This window comes from Podarcis filfolensis, assembly GCF_964270895.1.
Source record: "Podarcis filfolensis genome assembly, chromosome: 13".
NCBI lineage: Eukaryota > Metazoa > Chordata > Lepidosauria > Squamata > Lacertidae > Podarcis > Podarcis filfolensis.
The window spans coordinates 26,723,559-26,746,598 of record NC_139615.1 but is presented as its reverse complement, the minus strand read 5'-3'; the positions used below and the strand labels follow the sequence as shown (position 1 = coordinate 26,746,598).

The 23,040-nt window shown below is 42.6% G+C and overlaps 1 protein-coding gene and 1 long non-coding RNA gene across 24 annotated transcripts in view; both read left to right on the top strand.

Moving 5' to 3' along the window:
• Positions 1-23,040, top strand: part of KANSL1 (KAT8 regulatory NSL complex subunit 1) — a 144,531-nt gene that overhangs the window by 28,979 nt on the left and 92,512 nt on the right. For all 23 annotated transcript variants that reach the window (XM_083582521.1, XM_083582528.1, XM_083582525.1 and 20 more), the window contains one exon: positions 12,190-13,576. In XM_083582521.1, coding sequence (XP_083438647.1) covers positions 12,273-13,576 — 1,304 coding nt within the window. In that variant the 5' untranslated portion in view covers positions 12,190-12,272. The remainder of the gene's footprint in view (positions 1-12,189; positions 13,577-23,040) is intronic.
• LOC310748206 lies at positions 14,401-21,553 on the top strand. Its single transcript, XR_014541198.1, has 2 exons — positions 14,401-17,415; positions 17,629-21,553. It is a non-coding gene; the product is annotated as an uncharacterized lncRNA (long non-coding RNA).

Sequence of the window (23,040 nt, the reverse complement as noted above, 5' to 3'; positions counted from 1 at the left end):
TTTTGAGGATGGAATATCCAAGAAGCTATGTGCTCTTGGCCTGTAGCACTTTTCAGTTCAAGAATTAAACACAGTTATTTTGCTGTAATTCAAATATTAAAGGTGTTTAGGATTGTGGTCCTATGTCTGAATAATGGGAGGAGTAGAAGGCTTCATCCTTACAGCAGCCCATGCAAATCCTTAGTGGTCTGCTCTGTCCTATGTGATAGGATCTTGCACACTCAGTATAGCAGATATGAATTCATAAAGCCTGTGAATGGGGTTTGCAGGATCAGGGCCATTGTCTCCTTTGCATAGCTAATGCTCTTTTGTGGTGAAGGGACAAGAATAGGTTTGTGGCTGGAACTACAACAGGAATTGCCTTCACTGTAGAAATCTGACAAAAAGTTGTTAAACGTTTGCCACTCAATAAAGGACTGGATAAGAACCAACAAACTGAAACACAATCCAGGTAGGACTGAGGCACTGTTAGTGGGTGGTTCCCTAGACTGGATGGGTGGGAGATCTGCTCTTGATGGGGTTACACTTCCACTGAAGGAGTAGGTTCGTAGCTTGGGGGTACTCCTGGATCCTTTGCAGTCGCTCAAGGCTCAGGTGGCCTCAGTGGCCCAGAGTGCCTTCCATCAGCTTCGGCTGGTGAACCCAGCTATGCTCCTATTTGAACAGGGATGGCCTAACTACTGTTGTCTATGCTCTGGTAACTTCAAGGTTAGATTACTGCACTGCGTTATACGTAGGGCTGCTTCTGAAGACAGTTTGGAAACTTCAGCTAGTGCAGAATTCAGTGGCCAGGTTGCTCACTGGAGCAATACGGTTTGAGCATGTTACACTGATCCTGGTCCGACCGCACTGGCTACCAGTTAGTTTCCAGGCCCAATTCACAGTGCTGGTTTTGACTTAGGAAGCCTTAAACGGCTCAGGGCCACAATACCTCAAGGACTGCCTTTTTCCATATGAAGCTACCCGGACTCTGAGATCATCTTCTGAGGCCCTTTTTTGTGTGCCACCTCCTTCAGAGGTCCGGAGGGTGGCAACATGAGAACGTGGCTCCCTGTCTGTGGAATGCTCTCCCTAGGGAAGTTCACCTGGCGCCTTCATTATACACTTTTAGGTGCCAGGCAAAAACATTCCCTTTTAACCAGACCTTGACTGACGTCCTATACCCTTTTAAAATGTCTTTTTTTGGGGGCGGTATTGGGTGGTTGTTTTGATTATGTATTTTGTGGTTTTATTTTTTTGATTTTATTCTGTGAACCACTCTGAGACCTCCGGGTATAAGAGTGGTATATAAATTCAGTTGTTAATAAAAATAATAATGGGAATGTAGCAATTTGCCATGCATTGCTTGTGTAAACTACTAGTCTCTTGCTGCATTTTGTATTGTAATATGTGGGAGGGGCAGCCCCAGATGTCCTAAAGGATGTGGTTTCTGGAAAAGGCCCTCCTTAGATCAGGGTGATGGTTATTAACTGAGATTGCCTATCTGAGGCTGATTATCTAGATCTGTTTCTGTCTAGTTTCAGGCCTGGTTTAGCACAGAAACTGCCTTGTTTACAGTGTGGGTTATCTATGCTGAGAGAGGGATTAGGGAACTGATGCCCTGTTGATTTTTCTTGGACATCTGTGGCTTTCACTATTGTGATAGTATTCATCTGGTTTAAGGATTGAGGTTCACTGCATTGCAGCGGTTTTGTCCCTGTCTGGATGGTTGATTCCAGAAGTTGGTGCTGAGTGTGTTGTTTCTCAGTTCCTTGGCATTTACGCTGTGGATATCTACATGAAGTCATCCATGTCAGTGTGCTGTTGACACCCAGGTCTCTTTCTCAGTCCTTTACATTGGATTCAGGTGAGGCAATAGAAGTGCTGAATGTGTGGCTGGGCTTAATCATGAGCTGAATGAGGGCCAATAAACTGCAACTCCATCCTGACAAGACAGGGTTACTGCTGGTAGGTGCACCACTTGTGTCAGTAGGTGTTTGCCTGATTTGGACAGGGTTAAACCTGGAGAAATCAGGTTTAAAATTTAGGGAGCGCTCATTGATCTAGCTTTGTCCCTGCAGGCCTATGTGACCTCTGTGGCATTGCGTGTCTTTTGGTTGAGGCTGGTAATCCTTTATGGACAGGGGCAGCCAGGTGAGAGTAACCTATGCTCTGGCACTCTGCAGGTTAGATTACTGTAATGTGTTGCGTTTGGAGTTGCCTTTGGAAACTGTCTGGAAGCTGCAGTATAGTTTGCAGCTGTTATGCTGCAAACTGGGACCAAGCAATGGGAACATAACATTGCTTGGCACCAAAACAACTTGCTGGTGCTTGTCTCCAAAACTCTGTAAGGTCTGGGATTGAAATGCCTGAAGGATCACCTGTCTCCATATAGCAGCCTCCCTGGATTTTTAAATTTGTGGAGGCCTTCCTCTTGGGTGACCCTAGCATCTGAAGGACCTGCTCAGAGGCGGTGATATGAACTCCCCAGGGCAGTGTTAGAAATTAGCCAGGCACGTTTTGCAACTGGAAAAGGTCCAGTTGTGACCACATGGAGATCTCCGGAAGTCGGGCTGGCGACTGAGGAAAACAAAATGTCACTTAGAGAAGGAGGTGAAATATTTTCATTAAAGCTTAGTTTTATTCTGGATTGTTTTATTTGATGTTTTAATGTGTTGCAAACTGCTTTGAGATTCATTCTTTAAAACAAAAAGCAGTATAGAAATGGAATGACTAATAATGATAAATCCCATGGTGGTGGGGGAACGGCGCCTAGACATTCCATTGTGGTGACCACAACCCAGGTTTAAGGTGCCATTTGGCTATCACATTATATATCTGAGTTTCTAACATTGTCCCAGGAAGGTCCAGCTGGTTGTGATAGGCCCTCTACTGGAAGGACCACCAATGCCTGTTTTGATATTATTTGGTGTCGGGAAGAAAACTTTTTATTTTCTGAGCTTTGCTTCCTTTGGAATTTGTTTTATTCCATTTACATGGTTTTAGAGTTGTTGCTGTTTAAAAATGAACTGTCAGATTTAAGGTGCTGGCCTTCATGGCCTAGGACCCTTGTACCTATAGGATCGCCTCTCCCGGTATGCCCCACGGAGGACCTTAAGGTCCATAAATAGCAACACCCTAGAGGTCCCGGGTCCTAAGGAAGTCAGATTAGCCTCAACCAGAGCCAGGGCCTTTTCAACACTGGCTCCGGCCTGGTGGAACGCTCTGTCTCATGAGACCAGGGCCCTGCAGGATCTGATTTCTTTCTGCAGGGCCTGTAAGACAGAGTTGTTCTGCCTGGCCTTTGGCTTGGAATCAAATTGATTCCCTCCCCCTCTTTCTTTTTTCCTTTCTCCTCCTGTGAAGAGGCTGCATTTTAATGTTTTAATGTTGTATTTTAATCTTATTTTTAAGTTGTATTTTAACCAACTTGTTTTTATTATTGATTGTTAGCCGCCCTGAGCCTGGTCTTGGCTGGGGAGGGCGGGGTATAAATTATTATTATTATTATTATTATTATTATTATTATTATTAATGGATTATATTATTAATGGAGTGTATATAAGCTCTCTTGGGAAAAATGTATTTGAAGATTGAAATAGAAGTTTTATAATTAATAAAATCACTTTTTGCTTCAGCAGCAATATGGTGTGGGTAATCTGGCTGAAACTGACATTGCTACTGTGGAGTTCATGTTTCTCCAGCAAGCACTCTCTGTATCCAAGGAGGGCCATTGTGAAAAAGTATAATGTGGACCGTTTTAGGATTTGGACTTGCTGCTTCTGTGCTGGCGACGGAATAGAGTGTGCTTTCAAATGCACTGTTATGGGTTAGCTATGTGGCGGTAGGAAATGGGTATGAGAGTATAATTGCAGTATACCTGTATGCACTGATGCTACTGAAGCTGAGGACTTGATGCTTGAAGGTAGCACATGAATAAAATTCAAAGTGAAAATAACACATCCATCAAGTATTCATGTTAGTTAGCTCAATTTGCATTTCACATTAGAAGCAGACTATGGTTTAATGTGAACCAGCGCACTGCTTAAAAGGGCCCACTTACTTGCTCCTCTGTTGGCTGCTGTTGCTTGCTGTCTGAACCCAAACTCCATGGTTTGTTTCTCTCTAAACAAATCACAAATAGTAATCCCAGGCGCGAACCCTGGCTACTGCTTGTGGTTTGTTTGGAGACAAGCAATCAATGAGTTGGGGTTCAGATGTTGCAACATGCCACACTGGCTCGTTTCCTGGTAATGGGGCATGCAGCAGCACACAGCATAGTTGCATTCAACCATAGTTGCTTTTAAATACAGTTGTGACATGTGAACCAGGCCTTTGTCTCTTGAGTCTTGGTGTTCTCAAAGAAGGCTTGCATTTTTTGACAAGTGTCAGAATGCTCAGTGAATTCTTTGCCTAATTTATCCTTGATCTCTTGGGATCCTTTTTTGGCTGTTGAAAGCATCTTGCACATTCTTCCTGAAAGTGGTACAGAGCAACTGGAAAGCTTCAGATCTCGTGTAGTGTTGTGGCTTACAGTATGAGCTAGGAAATTCCTGGTTCAAATATCTCCTTTTAATTCACTAGGTCAGGCATGTCCAATTCCCAAGAGACTGTGATCTACTCCTAGTATAAAAAATCTGGCAGTGATCTACCCATTGTCATTGGAGGGAGGAGGAGCGTGCGTGGGGGAGGATTGCACAGAGTTTTTTAGCTTTTTCCCTGTAACTTTTTGTATACGATAAGGATCCCGCGATCTACCAGGATCAGCTGGGGATCTACCGGTAGATCACGGTCTACTGGTTGGACATCCCTGCATTAGGTAGTCTTAAGCAACCTGCTACTCTGCTACTACCCCATCTTCAGTATAAGGATACTAGCTACACCTCACCTACTTTACAGGGAGTCATAAGTTTCCTGAGATCATTCCCGCATTAATCAGTTTGGGCACTCAGAAAGCATAAATGCCAATTGTGGCCAGCTTGCTGGTCTTGAGGCGCCAGTCTTGCTTTGTGTGCAAAAAGTCTTGCGTTCACTTCACAGACTGTTTTGTATACCAGGTGAAAGAGGAGCCATTCCTTTAATGGGGGGAGGGCTGTAGCTCAGCTTTACATGCAAAAGTTCGCCATCTGCTGCCACAATCTTCTGGTAGGGTGGAGGAAGAATTGTTTGAAAACACAGGAGGGGGCAGTTCCAGCCACTGTTGATGATACTCCACCAGAAGGATGGAGGGTTGCATACAAGGCATCTTTTGTGTCTCCAGAACGAATGCATCAGACAATTTCCACGTATTGCTTTTGTCTGTTTGTGTCATTCCAATGTTTTGAAGTGCAAGCTTCATTCCTTTGGCATCTCTGGAGCAGTGTGGTGGTCTTCTTTCTGGGCTACTGTAATGGCACCAGCTGTTCTTTTAAAACCTCTGCTTTGAAGTCCTGAGCAGTACTTCTGCAGCACATACCCTGTTACAAAATGTGTTAAGCGTACATTTAAAATTATGTTTAGTGTACATTTAAAATTATAAATTAAGTTCCTAATCACACAAGATAAATAAGTTGCGTTGTGTGTTTTTTTGTGTAGTTTGCACTCTGCCATTTTCTTTGGAAGGAGTCCAGCCCTGTATTGTGCGTTGTTGTTTTTTTACCTCTCCTTCCCCCTCTTCCTGCAACTGAATACAGTACTCGGAAGTGATCTTGTGCTGCCTGGCTGGCAAAAAGGAGAGTAGGCATGCTTCTAGGCATGAAAACTTTTGTCGAGGCTGACCTGAATAAATTGATCTATATTGAACGCAGGGCAGTCTGTGTAAACACCACTAGGGAGGGGACTCTAGTTCCGCTTCGGTGAAACTGAATGTGTGAATGCCGGGATACATTTATTCCCGATTTCTTCTGAGCAGTGTTAGAAACTCAGATATGTAAGCAGGGGGGGATAAAAATCCGTGGTTTTTTTTGTTTTTTTTTTAAATCAGATTTTTAAAAATTTAAATGGGATTTTTAAAATAATGCTTTGGGAGGAAAAATATTTCTAAAGATAGCTTTCTATTTAAGTTACATTATACAGTGGTACCTCGGGTTACAGACGCTTCAGGTTACAGACTCTGCTAACCCAGAAATAGTACCTTGGGTTAAGAACTTTGCTCCAGGATGAGAACAGAAATTGCGCGGCAGCGGGAGGCCCCATTAGCTAAAGTGGTGCTTCAGGTTAAGAACAGTTTCAGGTTAAGAACGGACATCCAGAACAAATTAAGTTCTTAACCCGAGGTACCACTGTACTCCAAAGAACATTCAGGAAATAAGGATTTGTTTTAATTTTTCACATGTACTAAAACTCAAAAGTTTTTTCTTTTTGAAAATTGTTTAACCAGATCAGTTAACAAACATGAATACATATGCTATAGTGTTATTGTTTTAGTTATATAAACTGTTTAAATTGTTATTAAAGAAATGATTAATTTTCTCCTTCCAATAAAGTACAGCAGAAAAGTTGTCCAAATATAAACAGTTAACTTATTAAACCTCACAATTATTTCATAATTATCTGTCTATGTTTTTCTAATAGTATAACGAAATCAGTAATCCCCGCGATGGGGTGAGCTCCCGTTGCTTGGTCCCAGCTCCTGCCAACCTAGCAGTTCTAAAGCACACCAAAAAGTGCAAGTAGATAAATAGGTACCGCTCCAGTGGGAAGGTAAATGGTGTTTCTGTGCGCTGCTTTGGTTCGCCAGAAGCAGCTTAGTCAAGCTGGCCACATGACCCGGAAAAACTGTCTGCGGACAAACACCAGCTCCCTTGGTCTGTAAAGCGAGATGAGCGCCGCAACCCCAGAGTCGTCTGCGACTGGACTTAACTGTCGGGTCCTTTACCTTCACCTTTTTATCCTTGATCCACTGTGCTGGGGTGGCCAGTGTGGTGCTGGATAGCAACACCCCATGAGCGTTAGTTAGCCGGGAGGGTGGTAGTTGTATAGTCCTTAAACAACTGCAGGACATGACACTGGCTTCCCCTGCACACCGTACTGCTAAGAAGTTTCCCATTTTGCAGATGGACAAGCAGGAAATGTTTGGCACTGGCAGATTTTGGCATCTGGTGTCCCTCTGCCCCCACCCCCACAAAGGAGAGAGTGACAAGCCATATTAGAGTTTGAACTTTTGATGAGTCATCCAGGAAGAGATCTCAGTAAGGCAATTCGTTGCAAGATTAAAGCGATGATTTACAGTCCCCAGAGCAGGTAATGTTGCCCGAGGAGGCTGCAGAGAGAAAAAAGAGGAGGTTGAACTCTGGAAGGAGGGAAGTGTGGGCAGGAGGAAGTAAAAGTAATAAGTTGCCTTTGCTTGAACAACGAAAGATTCTGCCCTTGAGCCCAGGGTTGGGGAACTAGCTGTTCTTCCCCACCCAACTCCCGCCCAAATGCTTGGCTGCAATTCCGATAATCCCCGGCCATTGGCCATTCTGGCTGCGGGTATTGCAACATCAGACAGGCACCAAGTTTGCCACCCCTGCTTCTACAACTGAACATGCTACACTTATCTTGCTAGTGAGTGGATAATGCAAATTAAACAACTAACCATCTCCAAAACGAAAATACAGCCCCCCCCCCCCCGCAAAGACACACACTTGCTGGAATTCATACTGGTATACAAAAAAATGTGCAACTGGGTAAGTGTATATTTTGGGGTTAATAAACATATTTGGAATCGGATGTAGACCAGGATGAATGCGCAAGCTCTTAATACTACATTTCCTTGAGAGTACAGACATACACACTGCAATGTAACACAATTATTATTGACTGATATGGCCCTCATGTGGGATTTGACCCTCATTATTCTCATTCAGTAATTCCTCTTGTGTTGAAGAAGGGAAATATTGCTGTCAAATGAAATTGCTGCCTGCCTAGCTCCCCCCCCCCCGAAAAAGCAGATGTTTAAAAGTGTTGAAATAAATATCAAAATGTTCAGCCTTTATTTCAGCTCAGCTTGCCACAGTTAAGCACGGTGCTTCTTCGGTACAGATGTCCATATATTGGGTGCAGTCCTATATACCTACTTACCTTGGAGTAAGTCCCATTGAAGATAGTGGGACTTGCTTACACCCACCCACACCTTATGATTGCACAATTTGTATTTGTAAAACAGTAGAAACAGAGGCAGTTTGTATGAACTGCCTCTGTAAACAGATGTTTACATGTAAACAGATGTTTACATGTTATTTCGTTAAATTAATATTTCAAAGAAAAATACAAGAAATATAGCATATAATTATTTCAGTTAAATCACCTAACATTTGAATAACAGTGCCCCAGTCATAAAGAAAATAGATTTCTCTCTCATGTTGAGTCCTTACTTGTTGCTTTAATTAATCCATTAGTAATAAATCCCAAATTTTGTAAGCCAGCACCCAACTATGGCATGTTGATAGATTTCAATTTTTGTGCCATTGCTAAACAAGCAGGCATTTAACACATTTCTGATTTAATTTCTTATGGAAGCATTTTATAGTCTCAGAATTAATATAACACCATGCCATTATTAAGAGATCAAAATGCAACTTTTATTCATAATCTTTTTATTATATTTATATCCAACTTTTTTCTCCAAGGAGCTCAGAGTGGCGAGTATGGTTCTCCCTTATCTCGGTTAACCTGCACAATAACCCTGTTAGGTTAGGTTGAGAGCCAGTGAGTGGCCTAAGGTCACTCAGTGAGCTTCATGGCCAAGTGGGGATTTGAATCCTGGTCTCAGGTCCTGTTCCAAGAAACTTAGTTTCTGATTTTTACGTACACACACTGTCATCCCCTCCATCCCACTCCCATCGGCCTTGCCTTTTGCTTTGCTATCATGTTTGTGAGATGCGGGGCTTTCTCCATAGTGGCACCTGCCCTTTGGAATACATGATGCAATCTGTCAGATCGCAATGCACTTTTTGTTTTTAGGAGGTTGCCAAAAACATGGCTATTCAAAAAGGCTTTTGGTTGAAATTCTTCCCCACAGTTTATTTTTCAATCCTGTTCCATGTTTTGACTCCTGTTGTTAGTTTATAAAATATTGTGGTTTTATGATGGTTGCGAGGAATAGGGTGCAAGGTAGATTTTTAAATACTGCGTGGAATTTTCCGCTTTGTTACCCACCTTGAGTTCCGTTCTGGAAAGAAGACAAGGATGTAAGCTTTTAAAGTAAATAAAATGCCTGTCCTTTATTGACTGTGTTAGCCTGTTGAAACAAGCACGCATACAATGTTTAATGATTTAGTAAGCTGTAATCTTAATGAGCCTCCCCCTGTCCCTATGACTTCATATTTGCAAGTATTTCAGTTGATGAGGAATCTTTGGTGATAGTAAGTGGTTTTTGTTACAGATGTATAAAACCTTTGAGATGTGCTTTAACCTAGGGTAAAGATTGGTTGAATGAAAGTGTGTGCTACAAGAACCAGGCTGCTGCTGGTGGTGTTTTCCAGGAGAGGTGCTTATTATGCCAGGCATCTCTGTAATCAGCTGTTAGATCCACAGGTCTTACTACACATTGTAGGCCTTGTTGTAGCTCCCAAGGAACAAGGGGTATCTAGAATGGACTGAATTTCAGTCTGACTTTGTACTGAGGATGACGTCCTTCCCCACTTCATCAATTATTCCAACAATAATAGAAAAGATTTGGCATTGCTGCTAAGCCATGATGGGCCTTCTATAAAAGTTTGTACCCAGTGCCTTTTCCCATTCCAGATAAGTTTCAAAACAGATTACCTGAAAAATGTGTACTGGGAGTGTTTGTGAAACAAATATAAAAGTGGTGCAAATTGTTGTTTTAAGTAAAGTTAACCTCCCAAGCAGATGAATGAATGTAATGACAAATACTTAGCTTGGGGAAATGATAAAAACATTTCCCCCCCACCATGTTGTTTCCATGTGGTGTGCTATATCTTGTCAGTCCACAGTTGTCCACTTGAGAGAACAAAGTAAGTCCTAAATGTTGACCCCTGATCTAGTAAGTGTATGGAAGCAACCTTTTGCACACGTTGCTGTTGTGATGCTCATCTTGAATGTTGCTGAGCTGGTTGGTTGCATCTTGACATACCTAAAAAGAAATGTGGATCTGGGGCCACCTGTGTTATCTAACTGTTTGCAACAGAAGCAGGATTGATGCTGCTCTTTTCTACATCCACTTGCATAATAGAAACGGAACAAGCAACTTTAAAACCTGCTTTGTGTCTCCCAGTAGAGAAGAACCAAGTATAATGCCATTATTTAAATCTCTGGCAGAACTATCTTTAGAATACTGTGCATAGTACTGTCATCCCACCTAAACAAAGAGCTGAAAAGGGGAGAGGGAGGCAATTAAAATGATCAAGGGCTTGGAGCACTTTCCCATGAAGAAAGGTTAAAGAGTTTTTAGGGCTTTTATCAAAAGGGAGGGACACACTAAAGGAACTTTGATGAGCAGGGTTGGGGAAACTGGTCCTCCCGAAATTGGACTACATTACAACTGCCATCAGCCCCTAGACATATGGCCAGTAATCAGGAATGATGGGAATTATGGTCCAACACCTGGAGAGCCACAGGTTCTCTTTTGTGTTCTGTCATATCCCCTTCTTGCTTTCCTCCCCCTTAATGAAAATCCCTAATAACTCTTCAGCATCTCCTCCTCAGAAAGGCAGTGATAGAGATTTATAGAATTATAGATAGATTGGTAAAAGCAGTTTGGATTAAAAATGGTTGATCAATACTAGAACTTGAGGACACTTAATTATATTGATTGATAGTAGGTTCTGTTTCATAGCAGATCAAGTCTTATCAAAGGCCCTAATTAAATTGAACCTTCTCTTTCAGTGGGAGTCAACCTCTGATATGAGATAATTGGGATAAAATGGAATGGCTGTCCTCCTCATGCTGGATAGCTCAGTTGGTTAGAGCGTGGTGCTGATAATGCTCAGGTTACAAGTTCAATCCCCGTATGGGACAGCTGCATATTCCTGCATTGCTGGGGGTTGAACTAGATGACTCTCAGGGTCCCTTCCAACTCTGTGATCCTCTCGTCAGCATTTGGTTGGCCACTGGAAAATAGGATACTGGATTTGAAGGACCTTGATCTTATTTATCAAGGCCATGTGTGTGTGATGTTTCATTTCATGGAATTTTCAGATTCTGAGGGGCATCTCAAGCCATGATCTGAACTAACCAGACACTCTAATTTTGGCTGAGGGAGCAGAGGAACAGCTTCATTAAGTTCATACTTTTGGAACACAAGACTTCCAAAAATTCCAAAACAACTCAAAGCCTTAATTGGAACGTCTCTTTCTTACCCTGCATCTAAGTAGAATGAAGCAGTGGTGGGTAGCGTGTCGGACTAACTCGAGTTCAAACCCCCACTCACCTGTTAAGCTCATTATATGACCTTGGACTAGGTCATTACCTTGGGAGAAGGGGGAGAACAGTATATTGTGCCTTCAGCTCCTTGCTGGGAAAGGCAGAGTATCAATAAATAATAGTATGTAATTAGATCAAGCTAAACGTAGGAGATGGGCAGTACAGATGCTTTGCTTGCAGCCAGGGAAGAGACCTTTAAAGGAATTGGCTTGAGCTTCTGATAACTGAACAAATTCCGCCCTCCACCCCCAAAATACAACTGCTTTTGGTGTTCTATGATTTGATTCAGAGTCAAGACAACTGAAAGGCTTTAGGTGTGGGGTTGGTTCTGATTCACTGAGTGAAAGAAAAATATATATCCCTGGACTGGTTTGTGGTTGGTTTACCTTTGACTCTCTGCTTATCACCACATTCCTGTAGTAGCAGTATCAGCTTTGAGTCTTGCCTGCATTGCAGGGCTCCCTTGTGGTGTCACACTATATTTTGCCCCCCTCCTTACTCCACAGTCTGCCTCTTCATTTGTATTTTCCCCAGCCTATTGGCTACCCATTCTTACTGCATTTATCCAGTAGCTGGTTGTCCCTTTCTTTGTTCCTGCTTATCACACTGCTGTTCTTTTTGCTCACTGTGTCTGCCACACCATGAGGTCTTGCTACTTCTGTGCATGGTGCTTTGCATACCCTTTCAGTGGAACCTGAGGTGTGACCTGCTGGGGTTGGAGAAAATACATTCTTGCGCCATGATTGTGCTTTAGCCAAAAAAAGAAAAAAAAGCATTATGCACTTGATGCTGAAGCTGCACTGATTTCTGTGCTTCTAATACTTTCCCTCCTCTCTCTTTCCCTCCCTGCTTTCTTTCTAGGCTGCCCTCTGGCGAGGCAGTTGGAAACAGCAGAGCTGGCCTCTGCAACGGGAGAGGCTGGACTTCCCGTCTCTCTGTGCTGAATGGCTACTATGGCGCCCGCTCTCACTGACGCAGCAGCTGAAGCTCACCACATCCGGTTCAAACTGGCTCCCCCGTCCTCCGCCCTGTCTCCTGGCAGTGCCGAAAACAACGGCAACGCCAACAACATCCTTGTCGCCACCAACGGCACCAAGAGGAAAGCCGAGGATTCGAGCCTAGACTTCCGAAATAACTCTGCGAAGGAGGAGCTGGGAAAGCTGCAGCCCCTGGTGACGTCTTACCTCTGCTCGGATGTGACTTCGGTTCCTCCGAAGGAGTCTCTGAAGCTGCAAGGGGTCTTCAACAAACAGACAGTCCTGAAGTCTCACTCTCTGTTGTCTCAGTCCTTCTTGAAAACTAGCGACCTATTGGGGAGGCAACCTGTGTTGGAGCTGTCCTTGGAAAACCTAAAAACCATGAGTACTAGTAGCCCAACTCCTCTGCCGCAAGCACCCGTCAATGGCTTGGCTAAAAAGTTGGCTAAGAGCAACAGCTCCGATCATGAAAACTCTGCTTCGCTCAACGGCGGGAAGCGTGTTCCTCCTGCTGCGACCCTCCAGGATGTTGATTCTAGTAGCCCTGGGGGGTCTGATTTGGGGGACCTGAAATCTGGTTTGACCAACTGCACTCTTCCACACAGAAGCCTTGATGCAGAGCATACCGCTCCCCTTAGCAATAATGGCACTGCAAGTAAGCGGAGCCACAGTTCCCCGGAGCAGCAGCATGGGCTTGAAGGGGGTGGAGAGGACAGGCTGTTGCCATTATCTGGTGTGCCTGCTTGCTCCAATCTGGGGAGCAGCAAACCAGAAGAGCAGAAGATCTCCCTGCCAAGCAATTCCTTCAGCACCCTAGATTCAGATACGAGGACGAGGGTGCTGCTGCGGCGGCAGGCAGACATTGAAAACCGGGCTCGCAGGCTGCAGAAGCGCTTGCAGGTGGTGCAGGCGAAGCAGGTGGAGCGGCACATCCAGCAGCAGCTGGGCGGCTTCTTGGAGAAGACTCTGAGCAAGCTGCCAGCTTTGGACTCCCTGAGACACAGAAGTCAGCTGATGCTGACCCGCAAGGCGGAAGCTGCCTTGAGGAAAGCTGCCAGCGAGACGAGTACCTCAGAGGGCCTGAGCAGCTTCCTAAAAAGTGACTCCATCTCAGAAGAACTGGAGAGGTTTACCGCCAGTGGGATGGCTAACCTGCGGTCCTGTGAGCAGGCGTTTGACTCCGACGTGACGGACAGCAGCTCGGGTGGGGAGTCTGATATTGAAGAGGAGGAACTGACCAAAGCAGACACTGAACAGCACCATGTACCACTGTGAGTAGCAACAGGTGTATTTACTTCCAAGTAAGGAAGGACCAGCAACAAAAATTAACCAGACAGGGATAAAACAGAGGTTTTTGTTCTTTTCAAAGTTAAGCCAGAAGCAGTAGGAAAGTTTATGCCATCATAAATTGGTTAGTTTCAAAGGTGCCACAATACTTTTTGTTTTTGCAGTAGGAAGATTAGGTGTGAGAGTGATGGTATCTGATATAAACTCAATTAATTATGCTTGACTGGAAGGGATAGCATCACCTCCTCATCTTTAACTCCACAATAGGGATTAAGGCCGCCAAGAACTCCAGCCACCTTCACTCGTCTGCCTTTTACCAAAGGCAGGAAGCGCTAAATTCTTTTTTCTCTACTTGCTCCCATCTACTCCAGCTCCCTGGTCTTTCACAACATACATTGTGAAATATTGCTTATAGTTTTGTTCAGAGATAGGACCATGCCTCTGCCTGCTGGAACAGCAAAGGTGGTCTCTAGAAATAACTCCTTCAGGGCAAGACAGAGGTTGTTGGTGTGAAGTTGTCCCTGCTGTCTGAATCCAGGCTTTTGGTTGGTACAAATTTAAAATCATTCCAGCCCTGTTTGGGGAAAACTGAGGCCTTTTCTCTGGCAACTTGGGGAATATTGATGCATGAATGACTTATGAGAGGTGGGAATTCCTTTTGCAACCAGGGATCTACAGCTTGTTTGCTAAACAAATAGCAAGAGATAGGATCAAAGATCTATTATGTCTTTCACTGGAGATGGGGAAGGGGAGGGAGGGGGGTAAGTAGGGTGTGGGGGATCTTGCTGAAAGCAAGAGGTGTCTCTGGAATTGGAGAAGGCGTGGAAGGAAATGGGGTAGGCAGGGCTTTAGGTGTTGAAAGTAATGGCTGTGAAGTGGTAACAACTGGTTAAAGGAGCAGTAAAATGTAACTGAGCAGCATATTGTGCCCTTTTCTTTGTGTCTGCTTTCATTTGGGGTCCCCCCTCTATTTAATAGGAATTCCTGTGTAGACATTGCTGTCTGGTATCTACCCCTGAGCTGGTCCAAAGCTCTCTTAAATAATGTGCTAGTTAAAATCCTTCCGTCCTGGGTCAGTGCTTATCATTGCCCTGGATCGGCTGGAGACAATGCCTTAATTATTTTGTGAATGAAATAATACTAGAGCTGTGGATTGGAAAAGGCTGCGCCTTCATCTTATCAGCGCCTTGTGATAAATTAAATTGGGGGTGTTGCTGTCTGGCCATTCATTGAAAGTTACAGTGTCTGCAGGAGCTAGCCTTGCCTGTGCACGTGTCTCTTCCCTACGCAACACAGAAAATCTGCCTCAGGTCTTCTGATTATCAAGATAATACAGACTATGTCAGGGTCTTACAATGGATTAAGTCTTGTCTGGTAGGGGTGATCAGACTACAGCCTTGTGGGTCCTGCTCTCTCTTTTTAATTAGCTAGAGATCCAGGGTTTACAAGGAAGTGGCATTGTGGGAGAATGGAGCTAGTCACAAAATGGTGGCTCAAGATGCAGGACCAGGTACATCAGAGTCTGTGCTCACAGGAAAGGCTGGGTTCATGTGTGCACAGCCGTTGCACATGTTTACAGGTCCACTGTTGTGTCACAATGCCACCCACTTACGATGTGAGGCTACATATTAACTTAACATAAACACAGCACAACTGTGTCATCAGTATAAATCAAGAACTACCAAGTGTAGGCAGTGTAGATAAGTTAACATAAAGAAGACCAAATGTTCCAAGTCACATGTATAACATAACTCTTGCACATATAGACAGACAGACTTAATTGCATTGTTGAAGGAATTCAGAAAATGCAAAGAGATGGGGAGGCGGGAGGCTGCTCTGGCAGCTGTGGCCTCCGTTATGAAGAGCGTAATGATGGTGTTGTGTAGTGAAGCTGTAGAGAGCAGAGGCTTCCCCAGCATGCAGAGCAGTGTCTGCGCTGGGGCTGGCTGGAAAGAAAATAGCCCAACTGTCTGCTCTTAAAACAGCATTGCCCTGGGCTGTGTGGCTGGGACCAGAACTCTTCTCCCTATGCATAGGCGCTCATGAATGCAGGGATGCAAAAGAAAGAAGGAGAGCAGGGGATGAGAATAAAAAGCAAAATTTACAACTTAATTCCTGTGCTGATCATGCACACATGATTTGAGTGGTCAACCAGTGGATTGCAACTGTCATTCCTGTAGCCCATGGGTAGGCAAACTAAGGCCTGGGGGCCAGGTCCGGCCCAATTGCCTTCTAAATCCGGCCCACGGAAGTTCCAGGAATCAGTGTGTTTTTACGTGAGTAGAATGTGTCCTTTTATTTCAAATGCATCTCTGGGTTATTTGTGGGGCATAAGAATTCGTTCATTTCTCCCCCAAAATATAGCCCAGCCCCCCACAAGGTCTGAGGGACAGTGGACCGGCCCCCTGCTGAAAAAGTTTGCTGACCCCTGCTGTAGCCCCAGGCCTAGGGGCTGGTTGCACAGACAGACATTTTTCAGAGGGACAGATACTTGCTTTGAAACGAAAGAAGGACTGAGTTGAAGACTGAGGAATGGGTGCAGGGTAGATTTCACATTCGGCAAAAATAAGATCTTATTTATGTGGGGCCATGAGAAGTATAGGCAAAATTCAGCTGCTGGGTCAGTGTCTTTATAGCATGGATGGCATCTGACAAACCTCTGTGTGTTTTGGATATTGTTCAGTTCAGTACTCGGGGCAGTGTTTTTGTTCTTACATTTTTGCAGCAAATTCTGTGAAATCATAGCCTTTATTGTCCCAGTGCTGGCTTTCCTGCTGGGAGGTGGCATTTGCTGCAGGGAGGCAAGAAGGGCCATGAATCTGAACTAAGCTAAAAAGCCTTGACCTTACCATTGGGCTCTTGCTGTAACTGCTCACAAAGCCAATGTGATACAATGGTGTCATGCACGGTCTGCAGATTTTCTGCTGAGCGTGGCTGAGCCTACGCCTGCTGCCATAATCATCTATATGTCTGGCAGACAACCATGAACTTGTTGTGTGGACATGCGAAGCTGCCTTATATGGAATCGGATCAGTGGTCCGTTTAGCTCAGTATTGTCTGCACTGATTGCCAGTGGCTCGCCAGGGTTTCAGGCAGAGGAGTGTTTCCCAGTCGTTGCAGGGGATGCCTGCAATTGTTGCCTGCATGCATAGCCTCATGTAACCTCATTGTGGTAACCTACGACTTGACTGTAGCTCTTATAAGACGCCTCTGTATCAGACACCCGTGCTTTCTCCCCCCCTCCCCCCATTATCCGCAAGTGATCAATTACTTTTCATAGCAGTCCAAATGCTTTCTGCTGCGGATGCCCTACTGTTGTTTCATGAAAAGAAAAGAAAAAGTACTGTGTTGTGTGGATTCTGCTTTGCGAGATTTTAGTTCGATCTCTGAAAATCATCTTATTTTATTTCAGAGGCCATATTCATGTTGCTAGTTGGTTAAAAGCAAAGATGGAATAAAAATGCTTAGTACCCTTCCAATTATAATGTTTTGGCTCCAAGGTTTACCACTCTCCCTCCACCCTGGACTACTAGAAGCAAGTGACAGACCATTTGGGGTATGATGAAATTAATGTAAGTTCATTTAGAATGTGAAATTTGCCGTTTTGACGTTGCACTTGAGATAGTGTCTGAACTGTTCATTGGTCATAGCTTCATATTTTCACTTCTTTGGGTCAGAAGTGATGGTCTCCAAACCATAGAGCCTTTTGAGGGAAGGGGTTTATATTTTGGTGTAGTGGGGTCAACTGCCTTCAGAGAGATGCAGTCTTGATCTGTACCTTGGAGAAGCGCACCTGCTTCTGTTTACAGGTAAAGGAAATACAGTGGTACCTTGGTTTAAGAACAGCTTAGTTTCTGAACAGCTTGGATTAAGAACGCTGCAAACCCGGAAGTAGGTGTTTTGGTTTGGGAACTTTGCCTTGGAAGCAGAACATTTTGAGTGTGTTCCATTTGTAAATTGAGTTCCCAGCTGCTATGGGAAAGCACGCCTTGGTTTAAGAACGGACTTCCAGAATGGATTAAGTTTGTAAACCAAGGTACTACTGTAAGCCTCTTTAGTGTGTAAAATTAATAGGGCAGTAGAATTAATAACTGGATATTCTGGAATGTTAGTGCCCTTTCCTTTTGTCTTTCTGCCTCAAGCTCCAAAACAGCATTTGAGTTCCTTTCGATAGTGTGACCCTGTTGTAGCATTGTGTGTTTGCTCAGTTGGCAGCTTTTCTAGCCCAGGCAGCTTTCAGTCTTGGTAGGAATTGCTAGCCACACATTATTAGGCCTAGATAGTAATGTGCTGTAACTGCAGCATTAATATATAGTAATTAGCCAAAATAAAGTAGCGCCGCCCTTTCCAGCAATGCCCATTGACTGCTATCTTTGCTTGCTGCTACCTTTCTTTGTTCGCTTGGCATTTGCATTTCATAACCTATTGGATATAGGTGGCTTTTTCCTTACCTCTTTTCCTAGGAATCCATAGGGGAGAGGTCACAATGCTTCAGACTCACATAGCCTCTTCTCTACCCTCCAGCACAAGGATTTCTGGATCCCCCGCCCTTGTTGCCTAGAGACATTTGCTGTTTCTCATTGGCTGTGGTAGCTATTGGTAGTTTTGTGGAGGCAGATTGACTTAAGATGGTTGGATTCTCATTATAGTAGCATTCCGTTACTGGCCTGTTTTCAGCTTGACTGATCTGATGCTATTTTGGAAACGATGTGGTTTGCCCCTGTGTGCTATCCCTAATGAGATCTGTATTGCCAAGGTTTTTAGTAGCCATGCAAGCTTTAATTGGTAGATTAATCAACTGAATCTTTAAATCAGGGGGTGCACAATTCTTAATCGGGTAAGGAAAATGGTAATGGATCAAAGAGTAAGAGTAGACTTTTATTTTGAGGATATTTTGGTTTATTTTGTTTAGAATTCTTTATATATCACAGTGGTTCACATGATTAAATAAAACAATAGAAATAAGGTGTATTGCTGCAGTTCCTTCTGAGGTCAATTATAGCTTGGTATACTATTCGTAGATAAATGGTGGTCTTGCAATAAAGCTAAAGACTACTGGGAAATGATAGATAATGAATTAAAAAGATGTTTAAGATAACATTTGTTTTTAAAAAACAACCAGAAGCTTTTCTTTTCGAAAATAAGGGATCATGCAACCACGGCTGCGAGAATCGTATTTGCCCAAAGATGGAAAGAAGGCCCGACAAGACAAGAATGGATACAGATATTAATGGACTATGCAGAAATGACGACTCTTACCGGAAGAGTAAGAAACCAAGACAACAATCTCTTTAATAGGGAATGGGAATCTTTTATTGAATATTTACAAACAAATTGTAAACAAATTAAGACATTAGCGGGATTGTTGTAAAAACGTTCAGTTGCTAAAACTTATATGAAATGAATGAGAAAAGGTATAAATATAAAGGCAAAAGAGTAAATTTAAGGAACCGCAAAAAGAGGGGGAGGGGAGTCGAGGTTTAACATGCATCAAAGACTTTTTTACTGTTTGAAAATTTTTTTGGTTATAAATGGAAACGGTCTGATAGCTGTTTGTCTCCCATTCTGAAAGAGTTACCTGTAGAAGCATCTGCAGTGTAATACAAGCCTGTTTTGGTAGCAGAATATTATAAACCATCTAACCATCAATTCTAGCACCTTATCTAAATTATATAATTTGGTATTTGAATGATTGGCATTAATAATTGTATTATAAAACGGTATTGTTATAATGAGGCTATTATTGGATTGTAATTGAAAATTATTAAAAATTATTATCAAATGAGACTTGTATTTTAGAATGCATCAATAAAGTTAAAGATAGAAGGTGTTGGGTTCAATAAATTTGAGCCCCTGTTGTGACATAGACACAGGTGTTCAGTCTTGATGTAGGCTAGCCAATGATGGCCAATTTTGTGCCCTCCAGATGGTGCTGGGCTCCAGCTCCCATCAGGCCCAGCCTTGTATAGCCAGTGGTCAGGAAATCTGGAAACCAGTCCAACAGCCTCTGGAGGGTAGAGTGTGTTCAAATGCCTGCTGACCAAGGAATCATGCTTGCTAGCCTTGGGTGAGTCTCATGCCCTTGCCTGTTTCAAAAGATTGTCACGAGACTCACTTGAGGATTGTGGTGTACTTTGTGCACTGAAATGTGCTGTAGCAATAACAGCAATATTTGACTTGCTAGGCAGCACAAACTCTAGTCAGTTAAAGCTTGTAATGGTTGATTTAAGACAGTCCTGCTTTGCTAGTCCAAATACTCTGGGTTGTATCTCACCAAGTTCTATTCAATGGGTAGACCATTGAAATTAAAATGATGAAACGTCTGGAAACAACATCCCAAATTGCCATTGTGTTCTAGGAAATTGAAGGGTTTCTTTTTTTTTTTTTACAATAATATTTATTATTTTTAATACGTAAACATAACGAAAAAAGAAAAAGCTGACAATAATAAAGGAAAAAGAATGAAACAGAAAAAAAGAAAAAAGAATATGAAACATACAATACAACAGATCATCACTTAATTTTAATTAATTAATTAAAATCCATCTTCATAGTCATATTATTTGGCTTCCTCAAATCTCTCCCATCTGAATTTCTTAGTAATTATATATACCAGTTTCCAATATCATTATTTCATAAACCATATCACAGTCATAATCATATTTCCTTACTTTTCTTTTTGTACATTTTCTTATTTATATATTTAATCCCAATTTAATCCTAGCCCTAATTGATCCTTTCAAGTGTTTACATATCTTTAATATTACAATATTTATTCAATATTGAAATTGAAGAGTTACCCTGCTCCTCCATATACACATTTTTAGGTGTGTGGGAAGGGACAATGGGATTTGGAATGGGAATAAAAATTAGATTCCTCTTACTCCTTTTAAAGGAAATGTTGCAAACCACTTTAACTGCCTGCAATAAAAACATGCAAACTGAAGGTGAATTTTAGCATATTCCTACTCACCAGAAGAGTCTGAATATATCTCTTAGGGTTGAGCAAGTTGCCTACTTCTGACATCGAGGAATCTTAATCATGACATGCTGAGTGATTTATTTCTTCTCATCTTTTGGCTCATTCTTTACAATGCATCTCTTATTCCCTTCTTCAGCAGTTAGGTCTTTGATGTACTAGCTCAGCTGTGGTATTGAATTTGCTATTTGGTTTGTAGAGATGTTTCTCTCCCCCCCCCATGAAAGGTGACGAATGGTGGGTTTAAATTCACATATCTAAGGAGTGGTGAATGTTGCACTTGTTGCATTCTCAGGGGGTATGCATTCAGACCACTCCCCCCCCTTGAAATGTCTGTCTGCCACTTTGCGCATAATCTTGTGTTCTGGGTAAATACCGAGGTACTCCTTGTGTCTCTCTCCTTAGTGAGAGCAGGATAACTTTAGAAAAAATGCTATATTGCATAGCCAGGAAAGAATGAACTTCAAGATGTAAAAAGGGGCTTCTTTCTGGGGTATGGCATTTGGTCAGATGTGATGTTGACCACAGTGATGGCTTCAGAGGGAAAACTTTTTTTTAAGACAGACAAGTAACTCGTGGGCAAGATGAAATCTTGTCTTTGGGGAAATCAGTGGAACCTTAAAGACTTAGTGAAGATGAAGGTTCTTGAGAACAGGGTTCAAAATTAGCAGGGCACCAGGCGCATTTTGCACCAAGATTCGCCATTTGTGAGCACCTCAAAAAGTCGGTGCCATTTTTTAACACCTGGCTGACAGTCAAGGATTACTGAAATGTATGTGCTTTGAAGCCTCAAAGTATATATTAAGGCCAAACAATATTTTTAAGGCGTTTAACAATAATGAGTGTTTTGAAAACTGAAGTACGGTACCAACATTTTTATTGTAAACACTAAATTAAATATGTATTAACAGTTTCTGCAAAAAATGTGATATTAACAATGTGTCATTTATGTGAATTGCATATTAGTTCATGCTTATCAAAATATTAAATAAAATGTGTTGCTGACACCCACCGTGGCGATTAGACATTTTGTTTTGGCGCCCACAACCCAGGCCCCAGAAGCCATTTGGCTCCTATCCTTTCTATCCCAGTTTCTAACACTGATTGAGAACCCTGAGCTAGTTTAATTACAAGGTCTCAAAAAGCTGGATAGAAATTTGGCACGGTTTGGGTAATAAAGCACTGAAATATGACTAAACATGACAGAGATAGAATTACTCATTTTTGCTAAATATGCTGATGCTGTGACACTAAGATATTGTAGGCATAACCCTGCCAAATTTAATATCAAAACAGAGTTTATTTAAGTGAGAGGCCTAATCAGGTGCTTAATCCTCTCTCACTGAAAACAATGGGAGTTGCAACCCTTGACTTTGAGTGGGTTGTTCCCTTTGTTAGTCCTTTTTGTTTTTTTAAGTTTGTGCCCCTTTAACATTCATTTCATGTAGTGCTTCTGACACGTCCTGTGGTTAGCATAACCACAAATGGTGCACACTTGGATTACCAGGGATTAAAAAAACACAAAGCCTGCAAAATTATAGACCCAATGAGATTTTTCCAGGAGACAGGAGGGAAATTCTGCTTCTTCCCTTTTGCAGCAATCCCAGTACCTATTTCCTGACTTGGGTGTTTTTTGAGTGCCAGTGGTGGCTGTTTTTACACCCTTGAAATTATCTAGTGGTTTAATATGCTGCAGTAGAACTTTGCATGCAAATAATAACTGAAAGAGGCGATAGTAGAGGTTTATGTTGCAGCTATATCTCTTGCAGCCAGCTAGAAATAGAGGTGACAGAACTCACCATGAACGCCTCCCATGTTCTCTTATACAGTGGTACCTCAGGTTACAGACGCTTCAGGTTACAGACTCCGCTAACCTAGTAATAGTGCTTCAGGTTAAGAACTTTGTTTCAGGATGAGAACAGAAATCATGCTCCGGCGGCACGGCAGCAGCAGGAGGACCCATTAGCTAAAGTGGTGCTTCAGGTTAAGAACAGTTTCAGGTTAAGTACGGACCTCCGGAATGAATTAAGTACTTAACCCGAGGTACCACTGTAATGCCAATGGCACCACACTGAGAGGTGCTGGAACTGAGTTCCGATGAGCTCCAGTTGAAAAAAACCACACGCTTCTTGTAGCTATGGCACAGATGTTGTAAGTTAAAAGATACTGCAAATCCGTTTCTTCTGAATGGCTAAGAATGAGCTTTGTTAGTCCTCCAAAGGTACTTTGTATATCATCTTCCACTAAGTCAGTACTAAATAATATCTTAGTATTACTTCAAATTGGAGATTGAAGTGTGATTTTTAAAATACTTGGAATAAAACATTTGCCTTTATTGTGCCCTTAAGGGACCTGAGCTCTTGAGGGAATTTTAAGTGACTGTAGTGTAGTTGAGTTGCTGATTTTTTTATTTTATTTCATTTTAGGAGACAGCTTTGCAGAAAGGTTTCTCGGAATCCATTTCAGGAC